Genomic DNA, 20,051 nt, shown 5'->3' on the forward strand with positions numbered 1-20,051 from the left:
AGTCACGATCGGAGCTTTGTTGGAGCCAGATTTGTGATGCTCCTGCTGGAATGTAAGACCGGAACCCCCCGCATGGGCCTTCTTGTGTCCCAACCATCTACCATTGAATACAGATGGAGCTAAAGCCTCAGCCTCTTCTGATGGCTTTAGGGCTGCTCTGTGGTGTGGGCCTAGCTGACAAATATGAGCTAAACCAAACAGGAATGCGCCTGGCACCCTGTCTGCCCTTTTTCTTTTTGGCGGGGGGTTTGGGGGGGTGTCATAACTAGGGGAATGTAGTGGGGGGGGCTCTAATGAGACCCTGTAATCACTTAACAGATACCAGGTGCTCTGTGTCTTGCTGTAGCAGTGCACTCCAGACAATAGAATGCCACTTTCAATTTACAAGAGCCATGAGCAAAAGGAGGTCTGGACAAGGTCTCAATTTTTATATGCAAAAGTTTATTGAATAACAATGTTATTGCTTTGACACAAATAAAATAGAGCACATTTACAAATATATAATATATATATATAAAACATCCTATTACCACAGTTTGCAAAAGAATATTGACAAATAGCTACAATGCCCATATATATATATATTTATACATATATGTTTCTTCCTGTACAAAAATAGTTCTATCTGCTTGAGTACTTTAATGTAATATATTTAAATAAAGGAGTTCATATATACATATACCTGCAATAAAACAAATATAGATTGCACATGGTTTTTGTACAAACAATAACAATTTCAAGTATATTTTTCAATCCATTGTGGACTGGCACATATCTCACAGAATCTAAGGCATCTTCCCTTATACAGTGTCCAAACCTTGCTATAAACTGAGAGCTCTAGAGCTCCTGCGCCTATCTTCCTGTTTGGCATTGTGAGGAAGATGTCTTTTCCTGATGATTCATTTGACTTAAAGTCCAAATGGAAAAGTGCAGACAGTTACTGACAGTTTGGAACACGGTGGTACAATCCTTAGAGGATAGCACTTATCAAAGTCCTGGCCGTGCGGAAGAAATGTGTAAAGTCCCAGAATGATAGAAGAGTCCCCCCCTGTGAGCCAGAGAATGTGTCCGCTTTGCCAGATAGGCCTATTAGCACTCGTCCCTTCCCTCCGCCGAGCAGAGGAGCACCTGTAGTCCGCGCCGCGCCATCCAGTGTCCGCGCGCCGGATGCGGTTGTTTGCACGCGCGACGTCGCCGAGCTGCGAGGCTCAGCCTCGAGTGGAACTCAGTGCGGCCCGTCTAGCTCTGACTCAGTTCTCATGCCTTGAGAAAAAAATGCCGGGAAATACTTGGCAGAAGTCTGAGGCATTTGTAGAATTTGTAGAACAGAGGGAGAAGTCGAACTCCCTCGCGTTTGTTCCCAAAGTCCCGCTCATGTCCGTCTGAGGAGGGCCTCGAGCTTGTGAACTTGTGAGTCATTGGTGGTCCACGCGGGCCTCAGCCTGCCCTGCTCCCGCCTCAGTGTGACTCTGTGCGCCGGGAGAGACCGACGCCTCCGGCCGTATCCCTGCGGGCTGATCTTTTCAATGGGGGCGCTCCCGATCTTCAGCTTGTTGTTGAGCTGGCTCAGGCGGTGTGCGAGGTCGTGCACCGTGCAGGTGCCCAGCGAACAACCTTGTCTTCTGGACTGGTTGGTTGACTTTTTAGACCTCTTGGCTCGGACGTGGATGTCAGTGCTGGAGGAGAGAGGGGAAGAGATTATTAATCCATGCTATTCGATCCTGATTTGAATAGCACAAACACAATTATTTGGCCAAATGCAGCCAGTTGGATTTTCCAGATTGGTTTCTTACCTGGAATGTGGCAGCCGAGTGTCCCTCATATCTTCTGGTCTGACAAAGTACTCAGACTCTGCTGTCTTTGTGACTGAAACACTGTCAAGATCCCGTCTCAATCTGCTCCCTAGCCATATGCTTAGTCTGGGAGAGGGGAAAAAAACAACATTAGCCTTAGGCAGATAATTACATAGACAGCTGTCACAGACTGGACTGCCACATCTTATATCAGATGAAAACATTTTGATTGTTGAATTGAACGCACCTTTTTTTCAACTCCGGATTAACTTGAAGTTCCACACAGTGTGCTACTGTCGCCAGCAGACAGCAAGAGAGGAAGGACTGGAAGATCACTTGCATTTTGACTGCTGTGGAGAGTGGAGAAAACATGTGTTAGTTATTTTATTTCTACTAAAAAGTCATATGTATAACTTCATGAATGTCCTGCGGTCCCTCAATGCAAGTAAAACTCCCTCATACAGTACTCCTAAGTTCCCTGGGCACTTGCTTACACAAGAGTCCAAAAGCCAAGTTATTTGCACTTATCATTCATTTATTTAAAAAGTTAAGCTAAGGTCAGATTTTGTCCGGTTAAGTAAACCTACAACCATGCTTTGGGCCCCTGGCCAACAATGTGAAGGACAGTGTACTAACGAGGGGTCCAAAATAAGCTCAGCTCAAAAGTCAAACAGTTCACTGATTAAAAACATCACAAAATCATTGCAACCTATAGACAAGATGCATTGCCTCTGTCAGTTTATTTCCACCTTAAAGGCAAATCTCTCACAGATTGAGAGCTGAACTGCTTATATAACCAGACAGATAACCTGTCCTCGTCTCTACACTTGTGCCATGACCTCAAAAAAAGCAAAGGATAGAGCCATCAGCTGTCAGCAGAGCAAATCACAGCAACGTCTTGGTTAACAGAAAGTGCACGTACCTGGAATGCTCTGATGATTCGGTGAGATGCGAAAGCTTAGTCAGCTGTAAAAGGGTACTCCACAGGTTTCTTGAAATTGCTGGTTCTGTAAGGCAGCTGTGTCACTGTGCTAATAGTTCCTACTCACCAGACTGAGCCTTTATACAGGAGGTGGGAGGGGCTCATTGACTGACACACACAGTCTCTCATCCTTTCCCCCACCCAGTTCAGTGCTGCTCAAGAACAATGCAACAGTGAAACAGTACAAGAATGAAAATCAAACATTCAAATGATAAAATAGTTTGAGAACAAGTGCTGGGCTGCCAGTGTATTCTGTCTTCTCTATTCCACTCAGACAAAACATTCACTTCTTCACAGCTCGGTATAAATGATGCACCAAAAAAGTTTTCCAGTTTCTTGTAAAATGTTTTATTTCAGGTTTGTGTACATAATGTTAACAAATGAATGGTCATTGGATATGTAAGTTCCATAATACAAACTGTCCCAGTAAAAAGTACAAAGTGTTCGTCTCAGCTGAATGCTTTATTCTATAGACGAATACAAAAGAAAAGGTTGAAACATTCATCTTGTTATATTTGTACTTTAAAGGCAGTTAGGTTCCTTTCAATTGTACGGGCTAATTAAAATTTGAGGAATGTTTCCACTGTCCACCTTACAGGGCACTCCCTGACACAGTAATGTTCCATGTCAGCTCTGAAAGGACACTGGATGATGGATTTGAGATTTGGAAAAAGACAAGCATTGAGTCACTTATTAAATATAAGTATGCCCGACTGTTAACACAATATACTCAATGTATTTGTTTGTATAAAGCAAATATTTGACCCCCAGACTTACCATTTATTTGGATAAATGAGAAATGGAATTTTACATTTTACCTTAAAATAAACCTCGAGTCAGAAAATGAACTTGAACAACAATCTAAGACATATGAGCAATATTGGCTTAGACATTCTTTTAAAAAGCTCATCTGATTTTTTTTTTTTTTTTTTTTGCTGTTGTAAATTTGAAATAATCACTTTTTGCCTTGGGAATGCATACACGAGAATCTATTGGAGATAATGGGGGAGCCAACAAGTCTGCCTGTAAGCCTCACCCTCACATGATTTGACTCCATGGGATGGTCAACACATGAGTCAATCGAAACCTGCATGCAGCGTGTTTAGCATGACCACACTATCTCCATGTGTGTACACGTTAAAGCAAAATAAGTAAAAGCTACACAGGAACAGAAAAACAATATTGCTCTCTCTGATTTGTATTCATGTTAATCTGCTCAAAACAACCCCCCTGTCAGAGGGTTCACGAGGCAGATGTGGATAATGAGCCCCAGGGGGGGAACATAAACAGAAAGTACCATCACAAATAACACATGGAGTTTTCCACTTTGGTCCCTTACAGTCTCCATCTCCCTTACAGCTAATCTAGATCAATATCTGAGATCTGTGACTGAGATGATCATATTTCATGAAGAGATCATCTACACCCCGGAAACACTGAGTATGTGATGCCAAAAAAAAGAAAATAATCCGACCCCCGTGCTGTCAGAGTATGAAATGTTGTAAATACCAGAGGAAAAAACATTTGGTTTTATCAGTGTAGAAATTCCAGCGCAGAAATTTCCAAAAGGTATGGTGATGATTAGCTTTGTGTCGCTCTAAGTAACGCTTTCAGTTTTGATTTTGATTTCCGTTTCAGTGAAGGGGAAAAGCGCTCCCTTGGGGTCTTTCAACATACTTTTTGAAATACTGAACACTCGACATTCCACTCCAGCATATCAGTTTGCCATAATTCATATCATATTGTTCCTGGGTGTATTTATATCTCATGCGACCCAACTCAAAGAATACATAAATGTCAAACACATGTGCCGTAAACCGGCAAATGTTTTGTAAGCACTTTGTAATGATAATTGGCTCCAGCAGATAAGTAATCCCCTTAGTTTAGTTTACAACAGGAGATTGTGCAATCACGAAAACAAAATTCTGCTGTTGCTTTTTGGCTCCTTATATAGAAATCTTTTGCCTGTCCTCCGTGAAGTGGCTGTCATAGGATAGCTGACAGGTTTTTGTATGGCATTATATTGGGATGAACAGGTATGTGTTTCCGGAAACCTGAGCAACTAATGCCAGGTGTGTCAGGAAAAAGTGTGTCAACCCCAATGGCACACATTTGACAGGTGATTCATAATTGTTATAATGCCATAATGAACCAGGTTTATAACGTTGCAATGTGTGTTGATTCAGGTCTTATGACTTTCCCGTCATTCTTGTGTAATTACAAACACAAATGCCCGGAATGCATTTCTTCATGTTTTTGGCTCTGGTTCAACTATTTTACTACCTCATCTTCCGTTTATCAGCAAACAAAAGAAAAACCCCAACCAAGTAGGTTAGAAACAAAGGGAGTCAAGGACAGCAACAAATAAAGAGAGTTCTGGAGAAGAGAGCAGAAAGAGTGAAAGACAATTCTGTCGAAAATGGTTGCAGTTCCTGCTGTTGTTGACAGAGAAAGTGCCTTTTGCATTCCTGTCTCACGCACACACACACACACACATTAGCTGCAGTGCTGCTTTCAATGTGCTAGTCGCTGCGACAGCTTTTCCTGCTTTCATAAATATTCAATATTTTGACACTAATCACACAAGTTTATCCTGTCCTGCACACTGTATGTCACAACACAACCATGTCCAGCTTGGCAGAGCAGCTTTAGAACACAAGCTAATAATGATGTTTCTGAAGGAGCACTTTGAAGCAAGAAAGCATGAAATTAAATTGGCTGAATAAAACACACACAAATATGTTATTGAATGGAATAACCCCCGATCATTTAAATGTTGCCATGTGAGCAGCTTTGTCATCCAATGAAGGAAAATCAATCCTTTTTGTAGTGTATTTTGATATTACTTGTATTTATCCTTGACAAGTGCTTGATTGCACAACTATTGTCTGCATGTGTCCCTGACACTCAAGATTTTATACAGAAAGAAAGAGGGCAGATTAATAGTGTATTATTATTACTATATAGTGTATTATTATTATAATATGATGAATTTAACACTTAGATTAATTTCTTCATTGTTGTGATAACATCTACTCCACACGGCTACAGTGATATTTAGTGTTATAGTGGTCTGGCGGGTGTCCCAGATGTAGAAAAGGTGGGGGACACAGGATCGAGAGCCTCTGTTGGGACTACAGTGCTGTATTTGTAAACTGAGGGACCCACGCCCATGGATGTCTCCTGCTCCTGCACGCAGGCGCAGTGACACTCCTTCTGTCAAACATGGCTGTGCTTGGGAAGCAGGAAAAATGCTGAATTGTGTTGCTATATCTCGGGAAAAGCGGCAGACATGGCTAGATTCGCTGACTATTTTATTGTCGTGGGATACGACCAGGAGAAAGCTGGTAAGTTTTGGGCGTTTGTCTCGCGGATTGAAGCGCGTGGCTGAGCTTCGCGTGCAGCTCGTCACCAGTGTGTGGGGATGTTGATGCTAGATAGCTTCGCGGTTAGCTTAACGTTAGCTTAACAGCTACCAGGCGAACACTGGACAATCTGGCGTCCCCCCCTTCCTCACAAACTCACAGCAAAGCGAGTATAGCGAGTATCATCCGGTGGGTTAAGGTCTAAAGACGAGCCCCGGTGGCTGTTTCCCGATATTTGACTTGGATCAATCGAAACTTTTTTTCACGGGATTCAAAATCTGTCACATCCTGTCCCCGCAGACGGCTTTCCCTGGTCATGTCCGGGGTCTGGTTTCACTGGCAGCTGTGGGGACTGACTGCGTTTGGCAGGAGGTCATGTATGAGACCAGATATCACGATGACTCCGGTGTCGTGTTTATCCTGCCGACACAAGTCTGTAGCCGACGTGTTTGCGTTGTGTGTTTGGTTCCCGGTGTCGCCAGCGGCGGTCCTGCTGCTGCTGCTTCTCCCGTCCCGCAGGCTCTGTTTTGGGTCTATTTTTACCCGCCGCAGCCGCAACGGTTTGTTGTGTTATATTTGTTTTCGCCGGAAGAGTACTGAACTTCTTCTTCACGATGGGCGTAACGTTATGCAGCTGGTGAGGAAAGGCAGTCCTATTGCTCAGACTGATCCCCATCCCGCCTCTCCCCTCGTCTCTGGCGCTCTGGACTGGGAGCTCCCCATGCTTCCTCTCACATGTTGCGCCTCCAGGTCCAGGTCCAGCCTCACATTCTTTTCATCCAAGGGGAAACAGCTTTTGCACAAGTTTCCAAGCACACATAGTCCAGTAGATGAGAGACCTTTCATCTCACATGATCCCAAATGATGCCTCAAGGTCCTCAAACCTCCTGCAATTTATTTCCCATCATCCACTTGTGAGAATCCAGTTAATAACAGTTGCTCAGTGAGCAGCCTGGAGAAAGTCAAAAGTATTCACTTTATCTGCCATACAGAGTTCACAGCCTCTTTCAGTGGCGTCCATCCAGCACAATGTGTGTCAAAGTGGGGCCAGAGCAGCTGAAGTCTCTTAGCCGCCATAGCGCGCTATGCACAATAGGTAAACAGTGTCTTTCATCAGCTCTGTGCATGCGTGGGCCAACTGACAAATTATTATTTTTTTGTGCTCCAAGGACAAAATGTTCCTGGCGTCACACGAAGGGTCTGAATGTATTCACATCGAGTCAGCCTCACCACAAGAAGACACCGGGACCACAAGTCTAGCTTTTCCCTCTGCTGTCGGCTGCTGATTAGAGTGATGAAACTGATTGTGGAGAGAGAGCAAGCAATAAAGAGCCTGCCATCTCAGATTGTGGTTGATCAGGGCGCTGCAACAGGCTTATGTCTCATCCACATGTAAGCCTCTCTGTGGGACACCACTCCTTACTGAATTGTACTTGTCTGTTCTTATTGTCTTGTGCTGAGTGCAATGCAGCGTTTCAATTGTTGGTTTGGGTCGGAGCCCCGCGGTGGGGCCCTTGTTTGCAAGTGGGAGTGATTTTCCCCCAAGTGGAAAATTACTTTAAGATTTGAAACATAGAGAATAAATAATAAAAATGATGACTGTTCATTTCTCTAATATCGAGTGTCTGTGCCCAGTGAATTTGGCTTATAGACACCAGTCTTCCAACAGTAACATGCAGTAGGTCGGCTAGACAACATATTTTCCCAGCCCAGCTTGCTTGTTTCAGAGCCCCTATACCTGGGTCATCACCAAACCTCCTTCATGGCACTCGCTTTTGCTCCACTGGCCTGACCTACTTCTCATTGTTACATTACTATGGATGGAGCAAACACTAAGCATGCTGACTAATATGCTTGGTTACAATTTGCACTGAATCAGAAACACTGCAAAAAGTAAATCAACACCTGAATGCAGAATCTGCACATTTTTAATCATTTAAAAGTTGAAGTGTAAAACAGTAATATTTGCATGAAGAGAAGTGTAAGTGTGTAGAAGCAAATACAGTATTAGCAGTGATGATGCTTCTCTCTGGGTCACATAGGGTACTGTAGAGGCATATGATACAGTATAGTGGGCTTGAAGTTCCAATAGAGAGGCTGAATCCAACCTCTTCCAGAGTTTCCGCATTTCGGAAATGATATGTACGGTGGTCAACGGCTAGAGAAAAAGGATTTGTTAAATCCTGCTTAAATTGTGCCACGAATTACACATGTGTTTGTCAATTTAGAAGATGTTTTTTTCGTTGTCATGAGACCAGAGATGTAGTTCACTGATCGGTTTCACATGAAACTCAATGATACTATAACGAACCTATGACTACCTGTGGCCTTCTTGACTTGCAAAATTAAAAAATCTTTTCCATTGGAAAAACTTAATGTGTAAAAGTATAAAGTACAGCTTGCAATTGAACAACCCGGTTTCATTGACTGGCTTATATTAGTCTTTTCTTTCCAAAGACTTTTTCATTGTGGAACTGGTGACCTATTTAGAAAAATGTATAGAAAGGCATATAACTAACGTTCAAATCATTGTGCTTGGTTCAACAGACTGATATGACATAAAACAAATGAAGAAAAGTGAAAGTTGGGCAATGTCTAGTTTTATAGTTTTATTGTTTACCTTAAGATATATCGTTTGTCATTTTAGTGCGTCACATGTTAAAATTAATAGGTAACATATGAACCAGAGGCAGCTCCTCCATTATAAATTTGACCAGTGTGTGCTTCCCTGGGGGGCAATGTTATGGGTTACAAACCTTGCAATCATTTTCATGAATAATGTTAAAATACACTCGCTGGTTAAGATGGATGCAGTCTGAATTAAACCTGCACTGTATTTTCCTTTTGCAGTAGGACCCTGTTTCTCTTTATTGGCAATGGTGTCTGTCGTGCCGTTTGCCACATTACACGTTTGCCAAGGGAAAAAGTGTCATGTGCCCAACTTCTTTTCTCTAACAGTTAATACGATGGAAATTGTCACTCTTTATTGAACAGAACTGCTTTTGGAATGCTCGATCTCTACTTCGTATAAATTTGTGGCCATGATTTTCTGGTCAGGACTTCAGGGTAGTCTTATGTAACATAGCACAACCCTGCAAAATAACCAAAATAACACTTCCAAATGATCGAGAGCAAAATATTTCCGTCTGCAGGTAACTTCTGGCTGTGAGTGTCTATAGCGATGCAGTATACAAGCATTCGATGTGGAGTCAGAAATCAGAAATGCCTTTGAGTCATTATTGTAATAGGTACCAAGAATAGTATCTTTCTAGGTTTTATCCTTCGAAAGCGTCATGAATTGACTTCTACTTTAATTTTTTTTTTTTTACAAAGCCAAAGAACCAGGCGGCACAAATATTGTCAATCTACAGAACAAGAATAAATAAATTAGTTAACCTACATGGGTTGCATTGACATACATATAAATTACAATATTAGCATTTTTTTAATACATTAGTAGCATGTCAAAGGGAAGGAAAACTGTTTCTATGACATATTTGTGGAAACAAAGAGCGGGTGCCCTTTCTGTGGTATGCCAACAAAATCACCAAGAAGATAATCACGGAAGGATTGCCAAACTTTTCTAAAAGAGCAGTCTCTACACTTTAATGCAGCACTGATGTGTTCCATAGGAAAAAACACAATATTTCTCTGTACCACTGTGTAACTGGAGGTTTCTCCCTGTTCCATGCATTTCATCACTAGAAGCTAAAATGTTCCCATTAAGCTCAGTTGTCTAGCAGATTAAGAGAACCGTCGTCGGTATATTCAGCCAAGCTTGGTTCTGTTATAACTGTTTTGTGGAAAAATTGAGCTAACCTCCTCTGCAATATATTTTCAGCACCCAAGGGACATTTATGTATCAATGTGATAAGATCATACTTCTTTTTTACTCTTCACACAGAGGGCAGAGATCTTGGGAATCGTTCTGTTTGAAAGTGAAGTGTGTATGCTGCTCTATGTGCAGTGTGTATGCTGCTCTATGTGCAGTGTTCAGCCTTGGCATTGACTTAGTAAAAAGTCCTAAGTCATGGTTTGTTAAGTCTGTCCGTTTAGACGATACAAAAATAACTTTAAAAAGGCTTGTTTTGGCGTTCGGTTCGCTCAGAGCTAAGCTAGGCTAACACCGTAGCAGCTACGTAAACACTGAACATAACATCTCGGCGTAAATACGGCAGCGACCTTGTTGTTTGTACCCCGACAGTCTCTGGTTTTACTCCTAGTTTGTTCGGTGCATTGATTATTGCATTGAACTATTTGTATATGGCTACAGTATACTGTTTTTCTCTCAGGGATATGCTCATCGCCTGTAACAGGAGGATTTTGTGTTCATAGGAAGTCATATCTACTTGTGACAAAGAAAAGCATTTTCTTTAATTAAATATTAGAGAAGGTAATTAACCTGTTGGTTTTATTTTATGATCATCACAAAAGTAGGAAGTGACTAGCAAACTGAGTAGCAAACTCATATTTCATGTTTTTTTTTAATCATGCAAGGGAATGTACACAAAAAAATTGTTGCATCGAGAATCGGTTTATAATCTGAATCGTAATCGGATCGTGAGGTGCACAGAGATTCCCAGCCCTAATGTCCTCCACATCAGCTATGTGCTGTTCCACGTCGGCAGTGAGTTTAGACTGGCTTTTTAAAGTTGTTAATATTCTTTTCAGGTTCCCTGAAAACGCACTATGCTTTGCTTCAATTATGTTGCTAACATTTGTGTGACCTCACATATTCAAGCTGTGGTGTTTGTAGCTGGCGGATGCTCATCACCTTTCAATGTAAATTTTGTCGTTTGTTGAACATGAGCAGCCGGAACAGACAGTTTCCATTTTTGGTAGTTTTGACATGGCTTGTCATCCAAATGGACACTTTTCTTTTTGCCATCAGTTTGTACAACACTGTGTTAGTATAATAAACTGAAAGGGGCTGAATAAATTATAAATAATATAGTTAGTCATGTGGCAGCGGTAGCTCAGCGAAAACACTCCCCCCCCCCCCATGAATTGACTTTCTGTTACTTCTCAAAGAGTGTTTGTCTGTGCTGGCTCTCTTGGCACACCCACAATCAAAGTGCTTTGGCAATTTCTTGTAACAAGTCCAGCATTTGAAGTTTCATGTTTTTGTCTTCTACTTTTATGCACGTATTGCATATTGTTAGAATGGCTCCGGAAATGTCCGCATGTTGATGTTTCTGTGGTTTGTCTCTATGGTTGTTTCCCTCGACTTGGATGCACTGCTGACATAAAGTCCACCATTAGACAATGTCTTTCATTCTTGGCTGTGAAGTCTTTTACAAGCTCGTGTTGGTCTACAACAGTCTCTGTTCGTAGTTTCACTGTGATCCTTTTGATTGGCTTCATTTCCGTTTGACTCAACATCACACATTTGTGGGCTTTGGGCTTTTAAGCTTAACAATGGTCTCCTGGTTCCGGGGGAACGGCTGCATGGCATGGCATGTCTCGCAGCATTGCCATTTCCATATTGCAACATTAGATGAAATCTGGGGTGCTTGAGTTCCTGATTTACCGGAAATTCCAATATATGCTTCCTAATTTGTTAAGTTTGAATAGAATTACCCATTTCTCACCAATAGAATATGATTCACGAGGCAAACAATTTCCCCAGGATGAGAATGTTGTTTAGGAAGTTGCCTGTACCAAGAGGCTGTTTTTGTTTTTCTGACACTTTGTCTCAAGTTGTGTTGCATAAACAAGGTTCAACAAATTATTAACTCCTGATTATCCGTCCAAGATTTAGTCGACAGCTGTTCATTTATGCTTAGTTGGTGACTTGGTAAATACAAAATGTTGCTAAATAATGCTATAGAGTACATATTTTTTTGCATATACTGTCGTTAGTGACCCTTCAACAGCTGGATATGTTGATTTCATTGTTGATGCCAGATCTCAAAGTGCTGCCATGTGTTGTGGTTGGTTTTCTAAATCATTAGTTATTCAAGTTGTGTAGTCTGTTTTTATCAGCGGGAACATCAACACACGCTGAAGTGGCAGTTTGCTCAGTGCTCATGCGATAAGATTAATGGCTTTACTTTTAATCTATTATTCACGCAGCAGTGTATATGTTTTATTATCTGTTCTGTATGTAAACTTTCATTTCTTTGCCTTCTTTGGCCTGAACGAGGACGCTTCGGCATCGCGTTGTTTCGTGTACTCAGTTCTGTTTTGGGAGGCAGTGAAGATTACTTTGCAGCCTCGCCAGTTTCATCATCCTTTATTTGCCAAAGAAACTGTCTTTAAGCTTTTTTTTATTTATTTTTTTAAGTTTGAGTTTAAATAACTTCTTCCAAATATGTGATCTGTTTATTCAAATAATGCCTATTGGGAAATTTACACTAACGTTTATCCAATATTGCATTGAAGGATCATTTCATTGCCCAAGCCCATTGTTTATGTCGAATGTCAGTCCTCGTATTATTTCAGCACCAGCAGGCTGAGTGCGGTTAGCAAAGGTGTCACATTGAGGTTGTTACTGAGGGTAAGATGGTCATTGTGGAATTGTTTTGCTTCTATACAGATTACATTTTCTGCCTCCAGTGATTGTTTTCTTTTGAGCTCCACATTAGGCAGATTCTTGCTCGGATCCAGACTGTGGTGAGAGGCATCCTGACCACAATGGAGGAGTTCCTTCCTCTCTGTTGTACAGTTTAACACTGATATGTAGGGAAACTCTGCTGGCTACCATTACACCACTCTGGCGTACGAGGTGTTATACTAACAGACCTCTGTACGTTCTGTGGTTATTCAAATATGCCAAAGTTCATGTCAGGAAACATTTTAGTAATAACATATTTAGAGGAAATAAAATGTGATGGGCGGAGTAGATTGGTGGAACTATCAGGAAAAAAACAAAACACTGTGATCCATGAGGTCATGCCTTGCTCTGAAATGATTTCCTTCAGTTAAATGAATGCAATATCTAGGTCTTTAAAGCTGATAAGGAGTTGAACCCCAGACTAATCTAAATATAATTAATATAATTATATCAACAGATGTAACCAGGGGCTGTTTCAGGACTTTAATCTGATTTGTTGACTGAAAGCTGGAAAAGGGAGTCATCTTTGGCCAGAATGTTAGCCGCCCTATTCACAGTTGCAAGTGGGCTTCACAAGGAGAAAACAGAAGGTTTGAACCCACAGACTGATGGCAGTCAGTCAGTCAGTAATGATGGTAAGAGCAAGTGATGATAAGATGAACATTTTGACCTGGGCATGACCTTAAGGTGTCTGTGATGCAGCTGACTTTGGAGGCTGAAAAGCTTCCCTGAAGTTGGTATTTATGACATCATTATTTCACTAATCTCTAATATCATTTTGGAAGGACATCCACAATGGGTTTATTTCCTATTGATGGTCATCCTTGAGACATACCAAGATTGTCAGATGCTTCAACGACAATCTTAAACGGAAAAGGCTGAAACAGGTCAGAGGGAGGAACCAAAATGATCATAACAATCAGCTGCTCCATACTATGAATATGTTCCACATGCTGAAATAAAGGAAAGGGCTGCATGCAGAGATATAAAACAGCAGATGTGATGCGATCTAATGACTCGTCAGTACAGGATACAACCATATGGCAGCTTACCTGGGTTCAAACTTGCAGTAAATGGAAACTACAGGGGAAAAGGCCTATTTTTATTATAATCCTTGTATTTTTGAAGCAATACACTAAAATGTTTTTTTTATTCAAAGTAAGGAGTAACTGTGCCATTCTGTAATGATGATCAAAACCCTAAGATTCTGATTGAATTTGGATTATTATAGGTCCAAGAGAACAAATCGTGTGTTCATATTGCAGACAATGATTTACATGTTTCCAATATGCCTAAACTTAATATATAAGGGCTGTCCTTATTTACTTTATAAAGCAATAACTTCCATGTATAAATCCTCAGTAGATTCAGGAGTGTGGTCTGTTGGCAGCCAATTACAATCAGACACAGAAGAGAGAAACACCTTCTGTAATATATGAATATATTAATATTGTAGACCAAAGGCACTTCCAGTTTGCTGGTTTATTCCAGTACACCAACATTGAGTTTGTTTTGATGAAGAGGTCATATGCCGAATATGCTTTATCCGTGAATATCTTTTCAGAACAGTCCACCTTTGTGCACAACTGGACCAAAATCAGGTCAGAGACTGACGTAAATGTTGCGTCAACTCCATTGGTGGTCCTTCCATACATGGTAAAATAAGTATTTGGCTGATTTAATCAACAGAAACGGCAGAAAGATAAATCAGAAGATGAATGGAGCTTTTCTTTTCTTCAAGAGAGAAACATCTGCTCTAATAAAAAAAGACTAACAACTTTTTCTCTGCGTTTTTTCCCTTTTTATTGAGGCTATGCTAAATTACACAGTCATAAAATATTAGGTCCATTCAATCTTTGGAAGCAGCTGAAGTCAGATATTTGTGTGTGTGGGTGTTTACTGACTAGTGGCTCAGGTCCCAGTAGTGTTGCTGAAACAGAACGGAAACTCAAAAACTGTAATCAAATATCAACACATTTATTATTATTTCATTGACCTTAACTTGCTTTTGCAGAGACACTGATCTGAAGTCAGTGTTGTGTTGGTATCAGCCAGTGCCAGCTTGAAAAAATAAAATGTGTTGAGTTGGTATTTTAAATTTAGACTCCAAATGACAAATACTTGATATGAGGGAGAGTCTTGCCTGTGTTGTATTGTGCATATTGTGTAATTGTGTATTGTGTAAACGGATGTGGAATCTAAACTATAAATCAATAATAACATACATGACAGCCCTGAGGTTGATGCCTGTTGTTATTATTATATTTATCTTCTAAATGTAAAATATGTTTTGCATAAACTTTCTGAATTACCATAGCAAGCTAATTCGAATTTGTATTAAACATTGTTTGAAACTAATACAGATTGAATATTTTATATATTAACAACAGGGTCATTCCATGTGAAAACAGCCAAAATCGGGGTATCATGTACATGACACCTCTCAGATTTTGCTGAAAAGCGGTGAAAATATGCCTTATGTTACCAAACGAGGGAATCTGATGTTTCAGGTCAATATCTCAAACGGTTTGCCCGTGGCGTCCATTTGAATTTCAAGTGCCACACCCCTTTTTGACACATTGGAATTTCGCATTTCATTTGTTGGCATTTTTGGAGGCCCATAACTAATGTGTACTTCACAATTCTACAGGCAGAATCAACATTCCTTACTGTTTGGGTGAGAGGTGGGTCACCAAAGTCCAATTTTTGTTTTGACGGCCAAAATTATTTTTCACTTTTTGGGTGCTCCTAGCACCACGATGAATGATCACATTTATTCTAAACAGGATTATTTGTTATATTTGGGACCTTTGCTCTTGCCAAAATGAATTTGAAGGGTATGGTACCACTGGTGGGGGTTTTATGGGGGTCCAAAAACCCTCCCGGGCAGAGGTGACTCTTTTGGAACCCCATATTTGGACCCCCAAATGACCACGTGGGCACTTGATGATCCTAATGGGATTTATACCAGATAAAGATACATATTTGTTCTTTCTTTTAATTAAATAAAACCTTTGACTATGAAGCTCCTTGATATGAATTTTATTCGTCAAAATGCACCATTTTGGACTTTTTTTTCCAGAAGTCTGGAATGTAGATCAGTGAGAATTTAGTGATGATAAAGCATGAAAATAGTGGAAATAACTCAGTATTATGCAGAGCAATTCTCAGCCTTCTATCCCTATTAGAACAGAAGTTATGGGCCTCCAAAAATGCCAACAAATGAAATGCAAACCGTTTGAGATATTGACCTGAAACTTCAGATTCCTTTGTTTGGTAACATAAGGCATATTTTCCATGCTTTTCAGCAAAATCTGAGAGGTGTCATGTACATGGGTGGCTGAGTTGGCACGGAATGACCCAACAGTTTGTGATTCATTAGCTGACTCGTGACCTTGAGCTGTACTCAAACCTCAGTAAGAATTTGTGGGTGTCATGGTATCAGTTACTGGTACATTTTGTTAAGAAATCATCTATATATCCTACAACAGTACAGAAAACAATTGCGTATGCATTAAGTGAGAGGAAACCTGCATACAAGTGTTTCATTAAAGCGGCAGGGATTTGCATTCATTTTAGTTAATGGGCCACATATGCCCTGATTTGATCTCAAGTGGGCTGGACAAGTAAAACCATTGTGCCCAGGAGTGGCACCAAATATTATATTCCCTGAGCACTGAAAGGTGCTGTGAACACACCAAGAACTCCAGCTTCTCATATACCTCTGTGAAGAAAGAGGAACTGTTGAATTTTGTGTCCACTTGTCTCCTTTTTAACCAAGACATTTTCCACTTGGGGCTTCTACATGAACGATACGCTAGCATTGTTAAGTTATTGATAAACGGTGCAATCGTGGCATATTTTTTATTCTCCTTTCTGTGATTACGGTGCAATCTCCTATGTAAAAAGGCCACATGTTTCACATGGGAGGGGCTGCTTAGTGGCAAATGCGACAGCTAATGGTTAAAGTCGGTATACTGATCCAGTGTTTGGCTTAATACCAATCCGGTTTTAAAATGTTTAAACCGGCCCATGTCGAGCCTACACTTGGCGGCGGCGTGTCACATAGCCCCTCCTGCTACTGTTCTTAGGACAGCTAGACCTCCAGTGGACTAATGGGAATAGCAGTGCATTTATTGAGAAATTGGAATTACTGTAATGACTACTCAGCATTTTTCACACTTTGCAAAGTCATCCAATGGGCCATATTGGACCCATTAGCGGGCCGGTTCTGGCCCTCTGGCTCCATGTTTTACACCCGTCCTGTAAAGGCATTTATGAAACACTGTCCATCCCTTACTTTTCTGCTTTAGTTAGGGGTCCTAATTAATATGTCTCTCAAGGCATTTCAGGAAAAATAAAACGCGTATAGTATTTAATCAAAAAGTTGAAAAAGACATTGTGTACCTGTAGCACACACAGGTTGTGCTGGATCGAGCTGGAAATGAGCCACGCTCTTAAACAATCACACGCGTGCCGTGTGCTTGGACAGGCTCGTGTTTCTCAAATAGCTCCTGCCAAAAAAAGAAAGAACTAAATAAACTTGATTTTGGACTTCATCTCCCTCCCGTTTTTGCTAGCGGATGTTCAAATTAGCGTGTTTCTTTTCAGGTCTGGCTTCTATTATCCTCACTGACGGGGATCTTTTATAGTTATCAGGGGGGTAGTATTTGAAGGCACGGCTTGTTTTAATACACGAGTGCAGCCCCGTGGAATGTGAGGAATTCTGTCATTTATTTTCATCCGTGGTCGAAAAAATTTGAACTTGGAGCACTCGGCGCATGTGATTTCAATTAGGGGAGCTGAAAAGACCCGAAGACATATAACGGTCAGACGGACTGGTGGTTCTACGACCACCAGTCTGTCTGGACACGCTCCGCTTGCCTCTACAGGTGAACAAAGGCAACAGCGTAACCGTCATCCAGGTCCCTTGTGTTTAAAGAAGCCTACACTCCCCCAAACCAGGACCAATCTCTACTTAAGCCCAAGAGCCTCATCGTGATTCATTTCTCTCTCTCTTTGACGGAGCTCCATGTTTCAAGGAGTTGTTGACAGCAGGCTTCAGGCACTTGGTGTCAAGGGGGACTTTTTAGTAATTTGTCGACCATTTGTATGGTACCTGACCTCTTAGCCAAACTGTGACACGGGGGCTTCATGAGCAGTCTAAGTAGTTTTCTGAGTCCCCCCACAGAGAATATGACGGTTCAGTCTGGATTCAGTCAGTATAGCAAATGCCATAAGAACTGATTTGAATTGTAAATGGACATAAGTAACTTCCCCAAATAACATCTGCTGCTAACATTAACAAGTCTTCACAAGCAGTGTGATAGACAATGTATGTGAATGAGAGATTTATACCTCGAGATATTAAGGGCTGGATGGCATCTCATACTAGATCCACCAGCCCAGCTGCAGGTACCCACAAGTAAACTCCCCCAAAGAGTCTTAATGAGCTTCTAACGACTGCCAAAAGACCACTGGCCTCCTTGTCTTGAAGTAAGCTGGTCATGCTTTGTTAGCTTTGACTACCAGCAGTCGCTGGATGCACATCGCTATTCGTGCTACAATGTGTGGTCCCCTGTGTCCTCACTCTGCCCCAATATAGAATATTTTTAACAAGTCCAGTTGTGTCTCTCTATGCATTTTGTTTTTATGGGATACATTTTTACAGTTTTGAGACAAAGTTGTAAGTTACAAATTATGTTTAAAGGGTTTGTTGGTTTAGATTTCTCTGACCCACATAGCAATTTGACATGTTTTTAGTCCCGAGCTTACATCAACACGTGTCATTCTCGGTTTTTACTATTGGAGTGGGAGTAAATCCAAAATACTGTGTCTGGTTCGGCAATAACCAGTTCGCTTTTTTTTTTGCAGATAGTAAAATCTGGGGGAATTTCAAATATTTATGTTTGGAATTCCCCTGTTTGATATAAACAGATGAGAGTCTAAAAAGCTGACGCAATCTGCAGCATATGTGACTCTTCAACTAAGGTCATATTTAGCCAAAATGCTTTGAATTAGAATTCTGTGCTTGGCATAAACACAATCCCAATATATATCTCTTTTATCCACGTTACTTAAATGAATTCCAAGAAACGGACCACATGTGTTCAATTTATGTCTATTACTCTGTTGATAAGAGAACGTTTTCCCCTTGGCTGATAAATAGAAAGTGTGTCCTAGCTGTCAAAGAGTGACGGAAAGTTTAAAATAACGTTGAGATGAAGTCATCAGGTCAGACAGCACAGTGTGACAAAGAGCATATTGTGAAACAGATCTTAAAATGCTGTTTTTGGCTTGTTAAATGAGGATTTGTTTTTCCTAAATTAGATAAAATTCCCATTAAGTCGTTTCTCCAGATTGCTAAATAACACTGCAGTCATATTTCAAATCCTAAATACATATTATTTTATGTTTGCACTCATGTTGACATGAATTATTGCATCCAAGTGTTTTGCAATACTCAGCCATATGGATTCCTGAGGGGAATCTATGAGAGCGTTTATTTCCCTGGTAAAGCTTTCGATGGTCAAACTGACAAATGTGTGTTCGCTCCACCTGCTATAGATCAGTATCCAGCTGTGTCTCAACTACATACTGTAAGTGTGTACCTTCATGTAACATTATATATACTGTACATGAACGAACAACACTTTGTATTAAGGTTGCTCTTTGTGCCTTTTGGTTTAACTTCCACTCTGCCTCATTATCACAAAATAAAAAATACAAGGCCTTTCTTTGTGCCGGTGTTGTAATTTCCATTTCTCACACTTTTGACTGCAATCCTCCTGACACATCTTGAGCCAATCTGTGCCAGTAGGATGTTACTATGAGTCGTTTTATGATGACTGAGGGAAAAAAAATGTACAGAATGTGTGCTGACATTGTTTTGGAGCGTATTATTTGTTAAACAGCATTAATGTTTAAGATTGTCCGCAATGCACACAAAAAATGATTTATGGTATCTGGTGTTCATTAACTGTAATTTACGTAAAACAAAAAAAACAGTTTTGAAATAACATTGTTTACTTTAACTTACCTAAATGTACAGATAAGAACACCCAACATGTTCATTGTCTATTGAGCAACTTATTAACTTGTTTTAACACACTTCTTCACATTAAAGTGGACAAGCTACTGCAGTCTGGGTGCATGAGAGGACGACTTTTGACGAAGTTCCTGTTTCTTCAGCATTTGTCATGTGAATATAAAGTTGTTGAGGCAGATGTTTGACATTGTTTCACCTGCCATCGTCCCGGTGGTTCTGAATTTCCTTATTACAGCAGTTCACTGTGGTGATTAGAAGCATTTGAAAACATTGTTAATTTTTTTGCAGAAATTATATATGGGATATA

At 40.6% G+C, this 20,051-nt stretch overlaps 2 protein-coding genes across 3 annotated transcripts in view; one reads left to right on the plus strand and one right to left on the minus strand.

Moving 5' to 3' along the window:
- Nucleotides 1–420: 420 nt before the first annotated feature.
- On the minus strand, nucleotides 421–2,819 carry adma (adrenomedullin a). Its single transcript, XM_084012096.1, has 4 exons — nucleotides 2,716–2,819; nucleotides 2,041–2,143; nucleotides 1,794–1,919; nucleotides 421–1,676 (listed from the first exon to the last, which is right to left on the minus strand). The coding sequence occupies exons 2-4, from the start codon at nucleotides 2,133–2,135 to the stop codon at nucleotides 1,373–1,375; spliced, it is 525 nt and encodes a 174-aa protein (XP_083868222.1). The 5' UTR covers nucleotides 2,136–2,143; nucleotides 2,716–2,819; the 3' UTR covers nucleotides 421–1,372.
- Nucleotides 2,820–5,975: 3,156 nt separating this feature from the next.
- sbf2 (SET binding factor 2) overlaps nucleotides 5,976–20,051 on the plus strand; it is an 80,352-nt gene continuing 66,276 nt past the window's right edge. For both annotated transcript variants that reach the window (XM_084015702.1, XM_084015703.1), the window contains exon 1: nucleotides 5,976–6,122. In XM_084015702.1, the coding sequence (XP_083871828.1) occupies nucleotides 6,068–6,122 (55 nt within the window). In that variant the 5' untranslated portion in view covers nucleotides 5,976–6,067. The remainder of the gene's footprint in view (nucleotides 6,123–20,051) is intronic.

The sequence above is a fragment of the Eutrigla gurnardus genome, assembly GCF_963514095.1.
Source record: "Eutrigla gurnardus genome assembly, chromosome: 1".
NCBI lineage: Eukaryota > Metazoa > Chordata > Actinopteri > Perciformes > Triglidae > Eutrigla > Eutrigla gurnardus.